This window comes from Rhinatrema bivittatum, chromosome 2 (assembly GCF_901001135.1).
Source record: "Rhinatrema bivittatum chromosome 2, aRhiBiv1.1, whole genome shotgun sequence".
Taxonomy (NCBI): domain Eukaryota; kingdom Metazoa; phylum Chordata; class Amphibia; order Gymnophiona; family Rhinatrematidae; genus Rhinatrema; species Rhinatrema bivittatum.
The window spans coordinates 358659966-358681750 of record NC_042616.1 but is presented as its reverse complement, the minus strand read 5'-3'; the positions used below and the strand labels follow the sequence as shown (position 1 = coordinate 358681750).

At 41.8% G+C, this 21785-nt stretch overlaps 1 protein-coding gene across 1 annotated transcript in view; it reads right to left on the bottom strand.

Moving 5' to 3' along the window:
• Positions 1-21785, bottom strand: part of BRD9 (bromodomain containing 9) — a 328799-nt gene that overhangs the window by 136214 nt on the left and 170800 nt on the right. Inside the window, 2 exon segments of the mRNA XM_029589931.1 lie at positions 13451-13551; positions 13554-13582. Of these exon segments, the coding sequence (XP_029445791.1) occupies positions 13451-13551; positions 13554-13582 (130 nt within the window).

Genomic DNA, 21785 nt, shown 5'->3' with positions numbered 1-21785 from the left:
TTGGTTTCGGGACCGGAAGTACCGCTTGAAAGTCCCGCGATACCGGCTTCCAACGGGATAGCAATGCCTTCTGAAGAGGACGCAGGTGTGCAAAGGCCCACGGAACCAGGTCGATAGTGGAAGCCATGGTTCCCAGAATCTGTAGATAATCCCACGCTGTGGGGGCAGGGAGCGTAGTGAAACGATGAATCTGCTCGCGCAGCGCTTGTGACAGCTCCGGCCGCAAGAACACCTTGCCCTCCTTTGTGTCGAAGTGCTCGCCCAGAAAGTTCGATTGGGATGGAATAAGGTTGCTCTTGGCATAGTTGATAATCCAACCCAGGGAATGGAGCAGTTGTACCACCCTGTCGACCGCTTGAAGACCCTGAGTCAGAGATTTCGCCCGTATGAGCTAGTCGTCCAGGTAAGGGTGCACCAGGATCCCTTCCCGGCATAGTGCCGCTGCCCCTACTACCATGATCTTCGTAAAGACGCGTGGAGCAGATGCCAAACCGGAGGGAAGGGCTCGGAATTAAAAATGTTGGCCCAAGATCTTGAAGCGAAGGTAGCGTTGATGTGCCCGCTGGATCGGGATATGAAGATACGCCTCCGTGAGATCCAGAGAGGCGAGGAATTCCCCTTGATGGACAGCAGCGAGCACCGAGCGGAGGGTTTCCATACGAAAACGCGGGACCCTGAGAGACCTGTTGACGGTCTTGAGATCCATGATAGGCCGGAAAGTGCCTTCCTTTTTGGAATAATGTCCTTGGCCCAGCTTGGAGGCGGCAACTGGCACTATCGCCCCCAGTGAGAGTAGGCAGTCGAGGGTCTGATGAACGGCCCTTCTCTTGTGAAGGGACCTGCATGGGAAGAAAAGGAACCTGTCCCTGGGCGCGCGGACAAAATCCAAAATGTAGCCATGTTTTAGAATATCCGAGACCCACTGATCCGACGTGATTCGGACCCACTCTTCGTAGAAGAGAGCAATCTGACCCCCTACCCGGGGAGTCGGTTCGTGGGTCGGCCTGGCATCAATGAGCTGATTTCGAGGAGGTGCCTGGACCCTGCCCTCCTTGCCGGGCCTGCGCCCTCGAAAGGACCGGTTCCAGGTATTCGAGCAAGACGACAGAGTCCGGGGTGGCTGTTGCTTCGTAGTCCGAGACCAGCGCTGATTCCGGGACCGGTTCCTGGTGGAACTGAAGGATCTTGTGGAACGAGGCCTATCCTCCGGGAGTCTATGAACCGCATTCTCATTGAGGGACTTGATGGTTTGGTCCAGATCCTCCCCGAAGAGAAACTTGCCTTTGAAGGGAAACGACCCCAGCCGGGTCTTAGGCGAGGCATCCGCCGACCAGTTATGGAGCCACAGGAGACGATGGGCCGAGACCGCAGCCACCATTGACCGGGCCAGGACTCGGAGGAGGTCATATAGGGCATCCGTCCCATAGGCTAACACGGCCTCCAATCTATCCGCCTGCTGAGCCCCTGCAGCCGGCATATCCTGTGAGGTGAGAAGCTGTTGAACCCAACGAAGCCCAGCTCTCTGCGCTAGTGAACTACAGATGGCCGCCGGAATCCCTAGCGCAGAAACCTCGAAAACTCTCTTGAGATAGACCTCCACCTTCCTGTCTTGGAGATCCTTCAGCGCCGTACCGCCCGTGACTGGGATGGTGGTACGCTTCGTGACTGCCGAGACAGCGGAATCCACGGCCGGGACCTTGATCAGCTCAAGAAACTCCTCCGGAAGGGGGTAGAGCTTCTCCATCGCTCTACTGACCCTGAGAGTGGCCTCCAGCACATCCCACTCCCTAGAGATTAATTGTAAAAAGATGGGATGAGTCGGAAAAGCTTTAGCCAAAGGACGAAGGCCCGCCAGAAGAGGATCCCCCTTCCTCACCTTGGGATTGGGCCCTATAGGTTCCGGGGGGGGGGGGGGCATCTATGTCCATCTCCTGCAGGATGTGGGGAATAAGGTCGTCCAGCTCATCCAACTGAAAGATGCGGAGGACCCTCGGATCATCACCCTCCACCTGGGCCACCAAGGTGGGATCGTCCCCGGCTGGATCCGGGAGAGGGTCCCCCTCCGGAGGGGCGTGCGATCCTCGAGATGGCGCAGGGGGGTCCCGGGAGGGACCCGGCCTTCCCCCGGGTGGCTGGGCACTGCCCTGTGGGGAGGACCCCCCAGGGGTGGAACCGTGCACGCCAGTTTTGGGGGGAAAGGGGTCCCATGAAAATATCCATAGGCTGGCTCCTGCTCTGCAGGAAAGCCCTGTGCATCAAGATAACAATTCCGGATGAGAACGAAGGCAGCTGTTCAGCTGCCTGCATTCTAGGACCAACTCGTGGAGAATATTGGCTGTTTCAGGCAGAAGAATGCCTGATTCAGAGTGTCCAACCTCTCACCTAAGGCAGTATCTGCTTCCTTCCCTCAATTGGAGAGGGCCATGACACACAGCATTGACACTTAGAGGAAGAAACCCTTCTTCTGAAGCAGGTGGATTACTAAAGAATCATATTCTTACTTGGAAGAGATTTTGCCTTCCTCATGGATCTCCCCTTAGGAATATCCCAGAAGTACTAAATCAAAAGGATCTTATCTCCAGCTCTCTGATTTCTCCTGAAATCATTTCCTTGCTGGTTTCTGAGCTTAGCTGCCCCTAGGGAATAGCAAGAGGCACAGACACACCCTCACCAGGACCTTACTTATAAAATAACTTGTCCTAGTTCTGAACTGGTGGTCCACAGGGGAAAGAGGAAGTAATTTGTCTCTGAGCCACTTGGCAGCTATAGCCAAAGGACTGGAGTAACAACAAAACAAAATTTTGGGAAAAGGAGAGCTCAAGAAAAAAAAGGCTGAGGGAAAGCACATGGAGATCCCCTCAAGGAGCCTGGCACAGGAACAAGCATGGCACCTGTACTCACAATGGAGAGCCCATTTTCATGGGGCCATGCAGTTAAAAAATGGCTGTTCCTACTGTGGACTAAAATCTGGGGGCAAGAAATTCTCTTTGCCCGGGAACCATAGCAAATTGACACACCAGCAAGGCAGATTCAGCTTTCCCTCTCTTCTTCCAATTTAGTGGAGCAACATGATGCAGTTTTCCACTGTGGTGTACCTCTTAATTAAGACATTTCATCTCTTTAAGCGTCTATGGGAAAATGCCTTGATGAATCAGGCCCTAAAAGACCAAGGATAATGCTGGCAAGAGATGATCCTGTAGGATAAACACGAATTTGCATAATTGAACCTTGAGGACTGTTGCTATGCATACAGACTGAACCAAGTAAAGGCCCAAGCAACACAAAGATGAGTCTTCAGCCACATGATGATTTGACAACTTCATGTGAGATGGCTATTCCACACAGAAGAGAGAGAAGAAGCTGTGATTATTCTTCCGTATCAGACATTTGTGAGCACCTCACCACTGTGAGAAGAAAACCTTGGTTAAGAACTGTCACATGTCCTTGATAAAAACTTTTTATCCAACCATGAGACCAGCTCTGAAATGGGTATTGCTCTACTGATGGACTCTTTGAACTTCATTAACCCGCAATGGGAATATTTATATGGATCTGGATTCAGACTACATAATTTGCATTCCACCAATTTTGTGTCTATAGGAGATGGCAACATCCAATCCAGATCCAACATCGGATCCTATGGAACTGAACATGCAATGAGATATGGATCAGAGAAAATGATTCTGAAATGGATTATCCCAAAGATCCTCTGCTAAGGCTTTTTCCCACGGTTTTTCCTCATGGATTACCCAGAGTTCTGCTAAGACAGCTTTGCTTCCAGAACTTTGACTGTTGCAGTGAAACTGCAAATAGACCGAGTTTATACTCACCACAGCCTGCCTTGAAAGAATTAAAGCTAGAACTTTTTTACCCTATTTTGTTCTCTCATGGAGACATCTGTGAGACCTTTGGGTTTTAACTGTCATACACCATATGGGGTTTTGCTAGATTTCACCTGTGGTGTTGAAATAGATTCTGGACTGATACAGGAGTGAACTGGACTGGTTTTAAGGTTGAGAACACTGGCTTAATTACCTTTATCTGGATTAATTAGCTTGACATTGTGTAATTAATAAGTGCAAGCTGGCTTAGAGACAACGCATATAAGTTCTGTCGATCTTTCATTACAGTGCTCTGCGCTGTGAAACTGTAGCAAACTAAAACCACAAACACAAAGAAATAATATTTGTACTGTATACCTTGTATACTTATGCTGCTAAAATAAAAACTGATTGACTATCGAACAAAAAGTGTGGGCAACTGTTCCCCAAAACTAGTGAATTTGTATCATAAGGTTATTAAATTCTTTCAATTAATTGTAAGAATATCCACACCTGATATTCCTACAGTACTTTGCAGACTAGATGACAGTAATTCTCTATTTTTAGGGCTGCCATATAGGCTGTTGAAAATGTTGTCAGTCAGTGCAAAATGGAGTGGCATGGTTAATAACAGGCACTTATTGCACAAAAAAAAAAAAAAAAAAAAAACCCAAACCAAAACCCAAAAAACAAAACCATAACCCTTTGGTTAAAGCAGTTCCTTTAGTTTCCAATTAAACAAACAATTTGAAATCTTGACCATTATGCATAAAATCTTGTACTATGAAGGGTTGCATTATTTGTCAGTTATTAGTCCCTTATATACCTGCCCAAACACAGAGATCTTCTGGGCAAAATTTTGATGACTGTTCTTTCATATCACAAATACAATTTACAGGGAACTACATCTGGGACGTTCTCAATAACAAGCCCCTGATTATGGAATAATTTGCCCATTGAGTTTAGAGAAAATGGTGATTATCATACTTTTAGGAAGGCAATTGAAAGAAGTTCTTTTAGATAGGCGTTTAAACTAATGTATTAAGTCTAGGTTTCACTGAGTTGTGTATTTTTATTCTGGTTTGATTTTATGTTACATGTCAAAGTGTAAGCAATGTTTTTTTAAATTATTTTATTTGTAGATTTTTCAAAAATACAAAAACAAAGATATTCCTTTGTCACAGAAATAAATGGATTCCAGTATGGGAAACTTACAGATACCTTTCTAATACACTGTTAACGTAATACAACTAACACTATCCTCCAAACCCAAGCAGCAGAATAAAAGGAAGGTACAGGCCGCATAGAGGAAACGTGGATCAAACGCTGTGTCTGTTTCCTCTAAGTATTTGCCTGAATTTGGATTAATGCCGCCGAAAAGTAATCTCCAATTAACTGCTAAACCATGTAAGCCATTACAACAATAATCACAACACTGGTAAAATGTATTGGGATCAAAAAATTGTGACTTCTAGTCTACAACCAGACCTCATATAACAATTTGGAGAGTTTACTATTTGCAATTACTCTCTCACGATTGAGTCTACCACATATACCCTGTTTGTGTGTATGTATTGTGTTTCTTTTAGACTTTTCAATCATCGGTCATGGTTGTATCGCTCTTGCATCAAAAATGTCTTTTTTTTAAAGATTTTTTTATATTTTTTAAAGAGCTTTAAATGTTTTAATAACAGCTGTCCAAAGTACTTATCTTTTTACTTGAGTGATCCGGCTGAGTTTTTCCGGCTGAAACGCATATGCTCGGGATTCTCAAGAATTTAAAAAACAAGCTCAATTGTTGGCATATAGATTTTTTGAACGGGGATATCCGTATGATGCAGTCCATAAAGCGTACAAACGCGCAAAATATTCAGGACCGATCAATATTGCTAGAATATCAGACACGTAGACAAGAGATTCCAGATGTGTGTGTGTTACAACACTCAGACAAATCAAGTTTGATAGTCCAAAGTATCAAGCGGCATTGGCATATTTTACAATTGCATTCTTCTGAATTTCAGATCTTCCCCTTTTTTCTTATTCTCGGGGTAGAAAACATAAAGGAATACATAATTCGTGCGGACACTCGCAGCATTACCATGCCGGAAGTTGGGGCACACAATAGATGTGACACATGTGATATGTGTATTCTTTCTATGACAGGGGTAGATTGGCGACACCTAAATACCGGAATAGTATACAAGAAATCTTCAACTACAAATTGTCTGTCCACAAATGTGGTATATGTTATTCAATGCCCGTGTCCATTGATCTATGTTGGACGGACCAGCAGACAAATCAAGATTCGCCTGCGTGAACACCATAGCAGGTTAAACACTTTAAATTTTGAGGGCACCTATAGTAAAAACATTGTGTACAAAAAGGACACAAATTTCAAGATCTGAGATGGACTATACTTGACCAAATCACACATCTGGACCGCTGCAATGACATCCAGTCTAAATTAAATTTTATTGAACAAAAATGGATTTTCAAATTATCCGCTTATTCACCGGGAGGAATGATGAAGCTGTTGATTGGTCAACATTAATCTGACGCCTTCACGTTGGTTGTTTCAATGATTACGTTGTTGGGATATGGAAAGTTCCTATTGGTTAAGACACCATTCTAAGGCAGGTTTAAAAGACGCCTTAAAATTCTACAAAATGGAGGATCAGTAGTTGGGTCACGCTGTTGAAGTCGGGTGTTAACGGAGAAATGCTGAATGTACGGACGAGAAGTAAAAATATGCTTTTCCATTATATAATTGGTGATATTTAATCAATATATTTGTGTTTCAGAAGAAATTGTAATGCCCCTGAAGAAGCGATAAAGAAACACGAGCCGTGTTGGGCATAGAGTTCATTACTCCAGCGTTTGGGCACAGAGCTCATGATCTCAGCGTTTTTTGATCACTCAAGTAAAAAGATAAGTACTTTGGACAGCTGTTATTAATACATTTAAAGCTCTTTAAAAATATAAAAAAATCTTTAAAAAAAAGACATTTTTGATGCAAGAGCGATACAACCATGACCGATGATTGAAAAGTGGTAGACTCAGTCGTGAGAGTAATTGCAAAGTAAACTATCCAAATTGTTATATGAGGTCTGGTTGTAGATAGAAGTCACAATTTTTTGATCCCAATACATTTTACCAGTGTTGTGATTATTATTGCCGAAAGAAAAGGGCACAGAGGGTAATGGCACAGAGGGTTTTTCCCTCTGTGCTATTACCTTCTCTTACACAACTGGAGATTCTGCAGTTTCTATCCCAATCAGGAAACTTGGAGGGAGTTTGGGAATCCGATGGAGGCTCGAGTGTGGGAGAGCTGGAGCCCCCCCTGGAGGAGACATCCCTCAGCCCGGATCATCGACAGCCCCCGAGTGAGTGTGGACCCTAGCAGTGAGATGCCTCAGTCGCTCTCTGCTGAAGTGGGAGGGGCGACTGAGAATGAGGGAGCAACGAGCTGCAGGAAGAGTTTAACCCTACCGACGCCGGAGGAAACTCGAACGAAGGGAAAGGAGAAGAACTGATTGTTCACCCGAAAGTGCGCCTGGGGAGTGAGAAAGCTGCAAACTTTCTCAAATAAAACCCAGGAATCAACACCTACCTGCAACCAGGGTGAGTTCATGCTGCAATCTCCCATACCAGAGGCAATCACCCTAGAAACTATTTGAGAGTTAATGGGTGGCTTGCGGTTCCTCCTTGAAACGACTAGAAAGTAAAGTAGACTCAATGGCTTATAATAAACAACAAAAATAGTAGAGATCCAGCAAACAACAAATACTCTCACTAATAAAGTGCAGAAATTGAAAATAAAATTAATGGAGAACTCTAAAGTAAATTCTGCTTTAATTAAGATCACTTAACTGTGGCGAGAAGAATGGAAATGATGGAAAATAATCAGCGGCAGTTGAACTTAGGGATTTTAAATTTTCCTCAAAGAGTGGGAGAAATTTCGTTTATTAACCTGAAATGAAAACGTTTCCTTATACGAGCTCTTGGTTTTCATGAGGATAAATTACTGTCTATTGATTCTTGTCGTTTTTTGTATAAAAGGGTTTCTAAGTGAGTAATACTTCAACGTCACCATTACCTATTTACTTCAACATTACCAAAAAAAAAACAAAAACCTCTAAATAAATAAATAAATAAATAAAATACTCATAACCCCACAAACCTTCCTAGAAAATTCAAATTTAGAAGTAATTGATAAGAAAACTTTACTGTGTCCTTTATTACTGTGAAATATATAACGATGTTATGAAAAAAAATTTCAGGAATTTCCAGTTAATTTCTATGATCAACAATAAGAATTTATCCTGATTTATCTCCTATAACTCAAATTAAAAGGAGGAGAGTTTCTTCGTTTTAGATCAGAATAATCTCTCTGAGTTTTCACTTTTACCTTAAGGTATCCTTGCAGATGCCTTTTAAAAAGAGGTGATGAGTCCTTTGCTTCTCACAAGTAGAGCAATTACAGCAATTTATTCAGGCTCATAAACCATCTACATCTACACTCTTAGTTATATAGGTAAAGGGTAAAGATAGAAAGAAACCGATAGTAACACTATGCAATGCCACTAATCTTTGTAAATTTTCCTGTCTTTTTTTCTCCTTACAATTTTCTTTCTTGCCTCCAATTAAGATTTAATTTTTCTAAATTTAAAAATAACTAACACAAATTGGATAAAGATTATAATAATGTTGGACAATTTCTTTGTTATGTTATATGGTGGTATATCTGATTGTAAAAATAATATACTTTTTCAGTTTGTAAGATGTTGAAAATTGATAAATAAAGAATTAAAAAAAAAAAGGAAGGTACAAAGAAATTGAGAGAGAATTATGATGAAACTAAATAATAAATGGCATTAACATAGTTATAAAGCTAGCAGAAAATTGAATATAAATACCCCTATGAATTAGTAGACACTGGGAAAGAGGTTATAGGTCTTTGTGACTCCAAAAAAAGCTTTCAATTGTTCAGGTTAAAAAATGATGAAACATTCATTACTATGTTTGATAACACATTTGCAAGGATAAAGTACGAAAGAAAGACTTAAAGATATGGTTTCCCGTCTAAAGGCAAGAAAGCCCTTCCATCTAGACTGAGATACTTGAACAAGGTCAGGGAAAATCTTTACAGATTGACCATAAACATAACAGGAAAAAATGTCTAAAGTTCTTTCGAATAATTTTACTCAGATCTAAAGAAGAAAAAAATGGTACCAAAGATTACAATGATCAAAATCTTTGGCAGAAGAATTTTCAAGAAAATTAGTCAGATTAAGGGATTGAGCATCAGTATTTTGCAGAGAAACAGAGGTTCTCTTATGGAAAAAAAACAAAAAAGTGTTCACAGATGGTATTTGATTAGGTGGAAAACCTAAAACTTCCTGAAAGAACCCCTTTAAAGTCACATAAGGAATTTCCCCTAAAACCTTGGAAAAATTCAAAAACAAAGATTTAAACGTCTCATGTTGTTTTCAAGGTATTCAATATGTCTGGAAATAACATTTCGGACCTTCACAACAGCAACGTTGAAGCTAATAGATTCTTAACATTATTCTCAATATTGGAAACAGAGTTAACTACAGTTTCTTGTTCTTGCAAATCAGAAGACTTTTGCTGTAAACTTGAGGAAAGATGATCAGTTTTAATATTAGATAAATGTAAAGATTTATCAAATCCAACAACCAAATCCAAGATGGATTCTAGTGTCACTACTTCCAGATGAGGTGGAATCATGAAAGGACTCGAACAAGTTAATGTAAATCAGTTATTTACTTTCTCAGATAATAGAAGGACTAGGGGGCACTCCATGAAGTTAGCAAGTAGCTCATTTAAAACAAATCAAATACAATTTTTTTTCACTCAGTGCATAGTTAAGCTCTTGAATTCATTGCCAGAGGATGTGGTTACAGCAGTTAGCATAACTGGGTTTTAAAACGTTTTGGATAAGTTCTTAGAGGATAAATGCATAAACTGCTATTAATTAATAAGCAATAGTAGCTTGAGATTTATTTAATGTTTGGGTACATGCCAGGTACTTGGATTGGCCACTGTTGGAAACTGGATATTGGGCTTGATGGACCCTTGGTCTGACCCAGTATGGCATATCTTATATTCTTATGACTCACCACTGGCGACAAACCCGTTCTTTTGACTCACCAGGGACAAACCCGTCTCTTTTGGTACTTCCACTTTCCCTGAACCAGCCATAGAAAGGAAGGAACCAGCCATGGACCCCTCGTCACTGCCTTCCAAAAGAAGAGGTGAGCCTTGTAGTTCAGATGCCAAACTTGCAGCCATCCCTTCCATCACAGTCAAGCCAGCTGAGTCATCAGGATCACTGCAAGTGGCGCCTCTCTGAGTCAGAGGGAATCGCTGATCGGGGCTCAAAGATGCCTCCTCCCCAAAGGCAAACTCGGCTCTCCCTTGCCTCAAGGCACAGTGGACTCTTCGGTTCCTTGCACATCTGCTAGAGAGGTCATGTAAGTTGAAATAACTTGCAGGAGATCCTCACCATTCCGTTTCACTTTGAAAGCATAATAAAGAAGAAGAAAAAGGAAAGAGAAACGCGAACATCGGAGCAGCAGGTAAGCGTAACTTCAGCTATGCCGCCATCTTCATATGCATAAGAACATAAGAAAATGCCATACTGGGTCAGACCAAGGGTCCATCAAGCCCAGCATCCTGTTTCCAACAGTGGCCAATCCAGGCCATAAGAACCTGGCAAGTACCCAAAAACTAAGTCTATTCCATGTTACCATTGCTAATGGCAGTGGCTATTCTCTAAGTGAACTTAATAGCAGGTAATGGACTTCTCCTCCAAGAACTTATCCAATCCTTTTTTTAAACACAGCTATACTAACTGCACTAACCACATCCTCTGGCAACAATTCCAGAGTTTAATTGTGCATTGAGTAAAAAAGAACTTCTTCTCTGATTAGTTTTAAATGTGCCCCATGCTAACTTCATGGAGTGCCCCCTAGGTCTTTCTACTATCCGAAAGAGTAAATAACCGATTCACATCTACCCGTTCTAGACCTCTCATGATTTTAAACATCTCTATCATATCCCCCCTCAGTCGTCTCTTCTCCATGCTGAAAAGTCCTAACCTCTTTAGTCTTTCCTCATAGGGGAGCTGTTCCATTCCCTTATCATTTGGTAGCCCTTCTCTGTACCATTCTCCATCACAATTATATCTTTTTTGAGATGCAGCGACCAAATTGTACAAAGTATTCAAGGTGCGGTCTCACCATGGAGCGATAGAGAGGCATTATGACATTTTCCGTTTTATTCACCATTCCCTTTCTAATAATTCCCAACATTCTGTTTGCTTTTTTGACTGCCGCAGCACATTGAACCGACGATTTCATGTGTTATCCACTATGACACCTAGATCTCTTTCTTGGGTTGTAGCACCTAATATGGAACCCAACATTGTGTAATTATAGCATGGTTATTTTTCCCTATATGCATCACCTTGCACTTATCCTCATTAAATTTCATCTGCCATTTGGATGCCCAATTTTCCAGTCTCAAAAGGTCTTCCTGCAATTTATCACAATCTGCTTGTGATTTAACTACTCTGAACAATTTTGTGTCATCTGCAAATTTGATTATCTCACTCATCGTATTCTTCCAGATCATTTATAAATATATTGAAAAGTAAGGGTCCCAATACAGATCCCTGAGGCACTCCACTGCCCACACCCTTCCACTGAGAAAATTGTCCATTTAATCCTACTCTCTGTTTCCTGTCTTTTAGCCAGTTTGCAATCCACAAAAGGACATCGCCACCCTATACCATGACTTTTACTTTTCCTAGAAGCCTCTCATGAGGAACTTTGTCAAACGCCTTCTGAAAATCCAAGTATACTATATCTACTGGTTCACCTTTATCCACATGTTTATTAACAACTCCTTCAAAAAGTGAAGCAGATTTGTGAGGCAAGACTTGCCTTGGGTAAAGCCATGCTGACTTTGTTCCATTAAACCATATTTAGAACACTTTCCACTATTTTTCCTGGCATGAAGTCAGGCTAACTGGTCTGTAGATTCCCGGATCGCCCCTGGAGCCCTTTTTAAATATTGGGGTTACATTTGCTATCCTCCAGTCTTCAGGTACAATGGATGATTTTAATGATAGGTTACAAATTTTGACTAATAGGTCTGAAATTTCATTTTTTAGTTCCTTCAGAACTCTGGGGTGTATACCATCCGGGTCCAGGTGATGAAATTCCCGGTGGGTACAGCTGAAAACAATTTGCTGAGCTGACTTTTTTGTGGCTGTTTCTTCATCTATGGATCCTAAGTGGAGAAGTGTTTTGTCCACATCATGGATTATCATGGTGAAGGAGGTGTGGATGGCTATTACCAAGCTGGAGCTATAACACGAGCCTGATGAAGTTGTTAAAGAGAGTGAGTTCAAACTCTTATCTCAGAATGTGACCCTGAAGGACTGTATTACTAAGACTGAGGTTCTGAAACGTAAGGTGACTATGTCACAATCATTGAATTCTTCAATTATCAAGGATAATTCTGTCCTTCATGGTAAAGCAGCATGGTTGGAGAACTCTGTCAGCAGGAATAATTTATAGTTTCTTAAATTTCCTGAAGTATTTAAATTTATGTCTTTGCTTATGTCTAAGAGATATCTATTGGAAGTTTTGAGGATCCTTGAAGAAGTTTTTCCACCTCTTCTGAAGTGTACTATCTTCTATCTGCTCTATACAAAGCCATAGATCATGAAGTGATCATAGGAAGTCAGCTGACCTTTGGATACCTTGAACTAAACACATTCCGAACGAAAAGAAATCATCTACAAAGGCTACACTGATGGTCTACCTTATTTTGGAGTTTGAGACTGAACTCAAACAACTTTTGTTCACAAAGGGTAAGAGGTTTCCTCTTAAGCTAAATCTAGCTTGTAAGGCAGAAGTAGTATCTATGGATGCTGAATTTAATCTTATATTTTCCTGAACACATGAAATTCAGTATCAGAGGATGTGTTATATATTCTTTGACCCTGAGCAGTTTATGAATTTTTAAAAATGTAATTCCAGACATGGGGCTTGTATTCCTTCTTAAGATTTTCTTGGTTCCATCTCTGATTAAGATTTATGGAAGCAGCTGTCATATTATGACATGAATGAACATTCTAGGTGTTTTCAACCTTTAGATAATTCTAGGCTAGGCATTTTCTTTTCTATCTACTTTTTCCCCCTTGGATTTTTGTTTATATGCTTGCGACTTGGAGTCCTATATTCCTTGAGGGCTTACTAGGATATTTTTCATAGATAATTTGAGATTAGATACTTTTAAATAATGGTATATCTAAATTTAACATAATTTTGTATTTCAAGATTTATCTTGAAATTATATTAAAACTAGGGTAAGCAACGCAGTTCATCGATAGCAACATACAGGTCTTTTTTTGTAGGATATCCATACTAAATATTAATCAGACATACTTAAATACATCTGGCCTAAAAGCCCAGTTAATTCATATATTTTGGTTGTCCTAGAAATCAGACATGTTTGAGGTTTCAAAAGGACACATGTGCTTACCTGTGCCTTAACACTGTTCAGATAATAAAAGTGTGTTCAAAAAGACATACCTGACTATTGGGGAGATATCTGTTAATCCTGTCCCGAGCTTCATCTGCAGCATGCTCCACCAAAGCCATGACATGTTCTTCAGCCGTGCTGTCTGTTAACTGCATGCGTTACCTTCTGGCTCAAAAATGCAACTAAAAACAAAGAACATGAGTTGGGCAAATGAGTCTAAGTAAGCCAAAACTATAGCAAAACTTTTTTATGAACAACTAAAGAATTTACTGGTGGGTAGAATATAAAAGCAAGTTTCTTACCGTAAACGATGTTTCCGTAGATAGCAGGATGAATTAGCCATGCTGTCATGGGATCTGTCAATCAGGCCCGGGAGGCGGAGCTCGTCAAAGCAAAGAACAGAGCTTTGCTCTCTGCGGCTGCGCGTATGTGCCCGCGCAGGAAAGTAACGGAATCTCCTCAGTCCTGTGATTAAGCATTATTGTAGTTGAAGACTTTGTGACTGCCAGGGAGGAGGGTGAGGTCAGCATGGCTAATTCATCCTATCTACAGAAACATTGTTTACGGTAAGCAAACTTGCTTTTTCCCGTCAATAGCAGGGCTGAATTAGCCATGCTGTCATGGGAGTCTCCCAAGCTCCCGATCACGTGATTTATGATATGTGGTGTTTGCACGTGATCTTTAACAAGTGTGGCAGTCACCGTGGACAGGAGGATAGAGATTGCAGTATTGCTTGCCCTATCTTCGCATCAGGTGGCTGCTTGTTGGTCAAGGCAGTAGTGAGATGTGAAGGTATGAAGCGATGACCATGTAGCTGCCTTGCAAATGTCTATGGGTTGTACATTCTTCAGGGTGTGCCAAGGAGGCTGCTACTGCTCGGACTTGGTGAGCTTTAGGAGTAGAATGTAATTGTAAATTTTGTTTATCATAGCAGAATTTGATGCACTGTACTATCCAGCTGGAGATGGTGCGTTTAGCCACTGGTAATCCAGGTGCCGGAGACAAAGAGTTGAGAAACACGGGAGTCCGAGTTTGTTCTTTCTTTGTAGTGTGTTAAAGCTCTTTTACAATCTAGTGTGTGCAGTAGTTTTTCCCTATCATTTGCGTGAGGTTTAGGGAAAAAGATTGGTAATTCCATGGTCTGATTGAGATGGAATTGAGTAACCACATTCGGTAGGAAGGATGGGTGAGTTCGGAGAACTACCTTCTGGTGATAAAATTGCAAATATGGAGGGTAATGAACCAAGGCCTGCAACTCACTACTCTTCGTGCTGATGTTACTGCAACCAGGAATACCACTTTCCATATGAGGTATTTAATGTGTGCTGCGTCCATGGGTTCAAATGGGGAAAGCATGAGCTGTTCCAGAACTATGTTGAGGTTCCATGGAACTGGAGGTTTAGATACCGGAGGACGAATGTGAGTTAAGCCCTTGATGAAACAAGATAGTAATGGGTGATTGGATACAGGAATATTGTTAACTGGTCTATGATAGGCGCCTATGGCGCTGAGATGAACTCTGATGGATGATGTTGCTAGACCAGCTTCATATAGTGTATGAAGATAGTCCATGAGTAACTCAGGTGAGCAGTCCAATGGTGGTACACCTTTGGAGGTGCACCAGGTAGAGTAACGTTTCCATTTATAACTGTAATTTTCCTTGTGGAGAGTTTCCTGGATTCAACAAGACGAATTGTGCAGAGTGGGAAACTCCTTGTTCTGTTAGAAGGAGCCGCTCAATCTCCACGCTGTCAAGTGGAGAGATGAGTGAAGCGGGTGTAGAAGCGTCCCTTGATCTTGGCAGAGAACATCCTGGCGATTAGGTAGCCGAATTGGGTTCATGATGGATAGCCGGAGAAGGAAACTGTACCATGGTTGCCTTGGCCAGGCCAGGGCTATGAGTATCAGTTGAGTTTGTCCGCTATGCATTTTGAATTGTCCTAGTATAAGCGGTATGGGAGGAAAGGTGTACAGGAGGCCTGTCATCCATGGGATGAGGAAGGCATCTTGAGCGATCCTGAATTGGCTTGGTCTTATCAAGCAGAATTTGAGAACTTGAGCATTGATCTCCGTTGCAAAGAGATCTATTGATGGTGTCCCCCACTGCGTGAATATGTCCTGGGCTATTTCTGTATTGAGTGTCCATTCGTGAGGATGAAGATGCGACTTAGTCTGTCCGCTCTTGTGTTTGCAACTCCTGGTAGATAGGTCGCTTGGAGAATGTATGCAATTTCGGTGAACATGCTCGAAGATTGTCAGGGTCTCCTTGCAAAGGGACCATGACCGGACCCTCCTTGTTTGTTGATGTAAAACATTGCGACTTGATTGTCCGTGTAGATTATGACCCTGCGTCCTTTCAGGTGGTCTTGGACACTCGTAATGCATTGCGAATTGCTCTGAGTTCCCAATAAATTATTTGCAGGTTCTGCTCCGAGATTGTCCATAACCCTTGTGTTTCGTAAATCTCGAGATGTGCACCCCAGCCCTTGCGAGATGCATCTGTGGTTAGGACTGCGTTGTGAGGAGGGGGACTGAACAACGCTCCTTTGGACAGGGTGGAGTCTAGGAGCCACCATGTTATATCTTTTTTCATTTCGGTGGTCAGCGATACCTTCTGCGTCAATGGTTGTGAATGTTGTTTCCATTGGCGTTTTAGTCCCCATTGCAGGTGCCTCATGGTGTTGGGAACCGTGAAAATCGTCGCCGCCATGTGGCCCAGGACTACCAAGACCTGTCTCGCTGACGGTCTCTGAGTATGGTTCAAGGTATGTAGAAGGTGACGGAAGTGTGATATTCTGTTGCCTGGTAGGTATGCCCTGTTGCACGTAGGGTTCAGGCATGCACCTATGAACTGTAACTGTTTGTGTTGGTTGTAGGTGTGATTTCTGGAAATTGATCACTAATCCTAATTCCTGTAAGCATTATATCACCCGATGGAGGTGACCTAGTAAGATGTTGGGAGTTGAGGCGATTATGAGCCAATCATCCAGATATGGAAAGATGGTTATACCTTGTTGTCTGAGATGAGCCACCACCACTACCATGCATTTGGTGAACACCCTGGGTGCAGCCGATAGTCCAAAGGGGAGAACTTTGTACTGGTAGTGTTGATGTCTGTAGCGAAAGCATAGGTAATGCCACGAGGATGGATGGATGGAATGTGTGTGTAAGCATCCTTCAGGTCGATGGAACACATCCAATCATTGGTTTGAAATGAGAGGAAGAATTGACTTCAATGATACCATTTTGCATTTCTCCTTGGTGAAAAATTTGTTTAATTTCCCTTAGATCTAGTATGGGGCGAAGGCCCCCCCGACTTCTTGGGTATAAGGAAGTATGGGGAATAAAATGCTGCTGATTTGGAGCCTGGGTGAATTTGTCGAATTGCCTGTTTGTGGTTGGGGTTTGTGAATCTTGAGTGTGGAAAGATGAGGCAATATGGTTTTTGTGGCAAATTGGAGTTGGTAACCATGACGTACTATCTCCAAAACCCATTGATCAGATGTTATTCTTTCCCAGGCTTCCAGGCAAGAACAAATTCTGCCTGGTGGAGCTTGATGTTGTGGTGGTGGCTGAGTAACTAAAAAGATGAAGCCGCTTTTGCTGCAGAAGTCGGCTGTTGTGCCTGCTGTCTTTGGTTACGTGGTTTACCTCTACGTTGGTTTGAGGTATTCTGTTGTGGAGCAGGACGCTGGTAGGAAGGGTATGTTTGTGTACGAAAGACTGATAAGAATCTATAGGGTCTTCTGGCATATGATTGCCTTCGAGTAGAATCCAATATAACGACGTGTGGTCGAATAATTAGGATGTGATGTTAATGATTGTACTGCTAAAGCTTCTTCCTTCAGGTTACCTACTGCGTCCTGGAATCTTTCTCCAAACAAATTATCTCCTGTAAATAGATGTAATGAAATAGCTACATTTTTTAATGACAAAATTACGAACCTAAAAACAAAGATTCCAAAAATTAACTAAACAAAACATCAAAATGCAAAATAGAGATGTTAAACAATGGGAGACATTCAGTGAAATATCCAAAATAGAAGTTGAATCGATGCTAAAAAAACTAAAAACCCTGCCCCACATGCGAATGACACAATACCCACCCACAGATATAAAAAAAAACTAGCCACCACAACCTCTCCAACTTAACAAAATCATTACTCTATCATTAAATGAAGGAAACATGCCAGATATCACTAAAAGGAGCAATAGTAAAACCAATTTTGAAAAAAAAGAACAGCGATCCACTCACCCTGAGCAATTATAGACCAGTATCAAACTTACACTAATTGCAAAATTAATAGAAAAAACCATACAAAATCAATTAGCGGAACACTTAGAGGACAATAATATTCTGTACCCATCACAACATGGATTCGCAAAAACTATAGCACTGAAACACTACTACTTACGCTAACAGACACATCATGAGAGGTTTCGACAGCGGTAAACATTACATTTTAGTAATGCTAGACCAATCAGCGGCATTCGATACAGTAAATCATGAAATCCTATTAAATAGATTAGAAGAAATAGGATTATGCCACACAACAATCAAAATGGTTCAAATCATACCTAAATAACAGATATTTCCAAGTGCAAATCAAAAAAGCAATGCCAGAAAGAATAAACCCTCAAACAGGAGTTCCGCAGGGATCAGCCTATCTGCCACACTATTCAACATATACATGCTGCCGTTATGCCACCTGCTAGCTGGTCTGGGCATCTCACACTACATATATGCTGACGATATTCAATTAATACTTCCAATTAATGACTCAATTGAGAAAAACATTAACCTTAGCCAACATGTATCTAGATATAATAAAACAGCTCTTAAACCAAATGGAATTAGTTATTAACATAGAGAAAACAGAATTCCTACATCTTGAATGAAAAAACATCACAATCATTCAAAACCCAATCACAATCAATAACAGCCAAAAAATACAACTAGCAGAGAAAGTACGAAACCTTGGAGTGATTATCGATACAGAACTAAGCATGAAACAACATATATCTCTAAAAGTAAGGGAAGGTTACGTCAAACTTATGACTCTCAGAAGACTTAAACCACTACTAACACCAAATGACTTCCGATCAGTACTACAAGCATTAATTTTTCAAGCACTGATTACTGTAATACCCTTCTACTAGGATTACCCCACATCACGATAAGACCACTACAGGTATTACAAAACACAGCTGCAAGAATTATAACCAGTAAAAGTAAAAGAGACCATATCACCAAAACCCTAATTGAACTACACTGGCTACCCATTGAACAAAGAATTCAATACAAGACTCTATGCACCATACATAAATTAATACACGACGAAAAGGCAGAATGGCTGAACACAGCCCTTCACGTACATGTCCCTAATAGAAACTTGAGATCAGCAAACAAAGCCCTACTAACTATTCCCTCAGTAAAAACAGCCAGACTAACTCAAGTAAGGGATAGGGCCCTATCCCTGGCAGGACCTAGAATATGGAACACAATGCCTTTAGAAATCAGAACAGAAAGAGACATCAAAGCATTCAAATAAAGCTTAAAAACATGGCTATTTAAGCAAGCATACCACAAAGGGAATGAAGAGTAGAATCCAGGGAATTGTATGATGCGGTCCGAAGAACTCCCACACACACACATCAGCTTACTCGAATGGTGTTTGTGTATGTATATTTTATTTTACTTTACCTCTATTAGATTGCAACAACAGAGGACCAGACTTAAGTGTTAATTTATCTTATAGCCGACATACTTAAAGTAGACATGACTTATCACAACCACTAAGTAATATTTAATATGAAACTATGTTACAGTATTTGATGGCACCTGTTTAGTTAATATAAATCAACGCATCTAAGTTTGAAATTATGTGCCTTATTGTGAACCGTTGTGATGGCAACTAGCTTAACGACTGTATAGAAAAGATTTTAAATAAATAAATAAATAAATACATGGGAGGTTTGTTAGATTCTTGTGCAAATCTTCACGTACTGAACTTGAATGTAACCATGCTAGTCTGCGGGCTGCAATGGCTGTTGCTGATGCCCTAGATGATGTTTCAAGTGCTTCGTAGATTGACCTCAAAAGGTGTCGAGAGCACTCTTCCATGTCATGAAGAGGCGGAGGTATATGATCCACCGTAGAGGAAAGCATACCCTTCATAGCTTGCATGCACTCATATAGGTATTGAACCATATAGAATTGATGGTGCATAATTCGGGTAGTCAACATTGAGTTATGATATATCTTTCTGCCGAACTCATCTAAATACTTGTTGTCTTTCCCTGGTGGGAATGAGGAATGAGATTTTGTTTTCTTAAATCTTTGCATCACCGATTCCACCACTATCGAGGGATGAGTTAATTGTGGTAGAGTGTACGGTGATGTTTTCCTCATATGAAATTTTTGTGTCTGTTTTCCTGGAAACGGCAGCAATTGCATAAGACGCATCCCAGGGACTTCTGTAAGACTGAATGCAGGAGTTCTTGTGGTGGAAGAGATGTTGGTTCCCCTGGAGTATCAAAAATCTTTAGGAGACCCAGAGTTTCTGCCCTAGGGTCTGTTTCATTTTGGACCTCTAGATGCAGTATTGTACCCAGTTTTTTCTAGGAATTTTGGATATGTGAGGTCTTCCGGAGGGGAGTACGGTTTCCTGAGGTTGTTCTTGGGGATCCGATGGGAATCCTGTAGATGATGATGGGGATGTTTGCATTGAAGGAGAATCGAAAGATCTATCCTGAGTATGAGTTGGCGAGGCTGGTTGATTTGTTATGGGAGATGTCGGAGGTTCCACCGATAGTTCTCTAGTAAGCTGTGCTTGTGTTCGAGAACTGTCATCAGCAATATTAGTCATTCTGAACGAAGACTGAAGAGTTTCATAAAAACCTTTGATAAAATGCCTCTCTTGTATGAGGGGGCATTGTTTTACGATGATCTGATTCTCCTGATGCACCTCCTTTAGGGTGCATTGGAATATTCTGAGGTGAAGTATCAGATACCTTTTTGTCGTTTCGTATTTTATTGCCCGTTATGTTCCTCGAATCTTCTGAATCTGTAGAAGTGTCAGAGGAAACCACCTGTATTACCTCTCTATGTGAGATGGTATTGGAAGGTGGTATAAGAGATGATTTAGAAGTCGAAGGGCTTATTTCCCATGTAGCACTCCTCTTTGCCAATTTTTTATGGTGAGAGTGTCGTGAGTGCTTATGTTAATAGTGAGACGACGAGTCTGTATGACTTCTATGTGAAGAAGGTGATTGATTCCTACGTCTTATTGTAACTTCTTTGGTATCAGCGCTCGAAGAAAAGGAGATATCTGAACTAGGTGAAGTTAATGGTGAAGAAGCTGAAGAAGAGCTTCGTGAAGGGTAACATCGTCGTTTCAACTCATTCTGTATCATTGCGATGAGTGATTATGTCTCTTATGCGCAGATTTAGATTGAAGCGCGGATTTAGAACTATGCGCGGATTTAGATTTATGCGCGAACATAGATTTGTATGCTGATGAAGATTTATGCGCAGATCTAGATTTATGCGCGGAAGTAGACTTGCACGCGTATCTTTCTGTTTTCGTGCGTGCAAGGGTTATCGGCGTGCACATAGATTCCAATGGAGTTGAGCGCTTAGGTGATGTCGGCGCCGTACACGCAGATGTCGACGGCGCCATGTGCGCATTTGCTCTGCGTGCAGCATTCTTCTGCGCCGTGCACGCCGGATTCTTCGGCGTTGTACGCGGAAGTGTCATCGGCGCCATACTCATAAAAGAATTATGGGCCGATCCATCTCTAGGCGCCGAAGTATTGTGCGCCGATACTTGTTTGTGCGCATACGGCACCGGATGCGCAGAAGTTGTAGGCGCAGAGGTTTCTGGCACCAGTAAGTCCCGTTGCGGCGCTTCTGGCTCTGTGGATTTTCTAGAATCCATTGGCCTTTGTCGTTTTGAGTTCTCCTTACCTCCTAGAGTGGAGGATTGAGGATCCAACGAAGATTTTCTCTTTTTTGAAGGAGCTGACGAAGTCGGTGGGCCAGGCGATGAATGAGCCTCCGATGGTTCCGTTGAGGCAAAAAGCTCCTGAAGCCTGTAGGCCCTTTGTTTAGTGCTCTAGGTGATATCCTGGAGCAAAAATCACAATCTTCCCGATTGTGATCTGGTCCTAGGCATCGGTAACATCGGTCATGGCCGTCCGTGACTGACATTACTTTGCCGCAATGACAGGGTTTAAACCCCGATTTTGACATGTTTACTTTTAAACACTGAGAAGAACAGCTCTGCGTGCGATCCCGCTTGCGGAAAAAACAGACTGAGGAGATTCCGTTACTTTCCTGCACGGGAACACACGTGCAGCCGCAGAGACCAAAGCTCTGTTCTC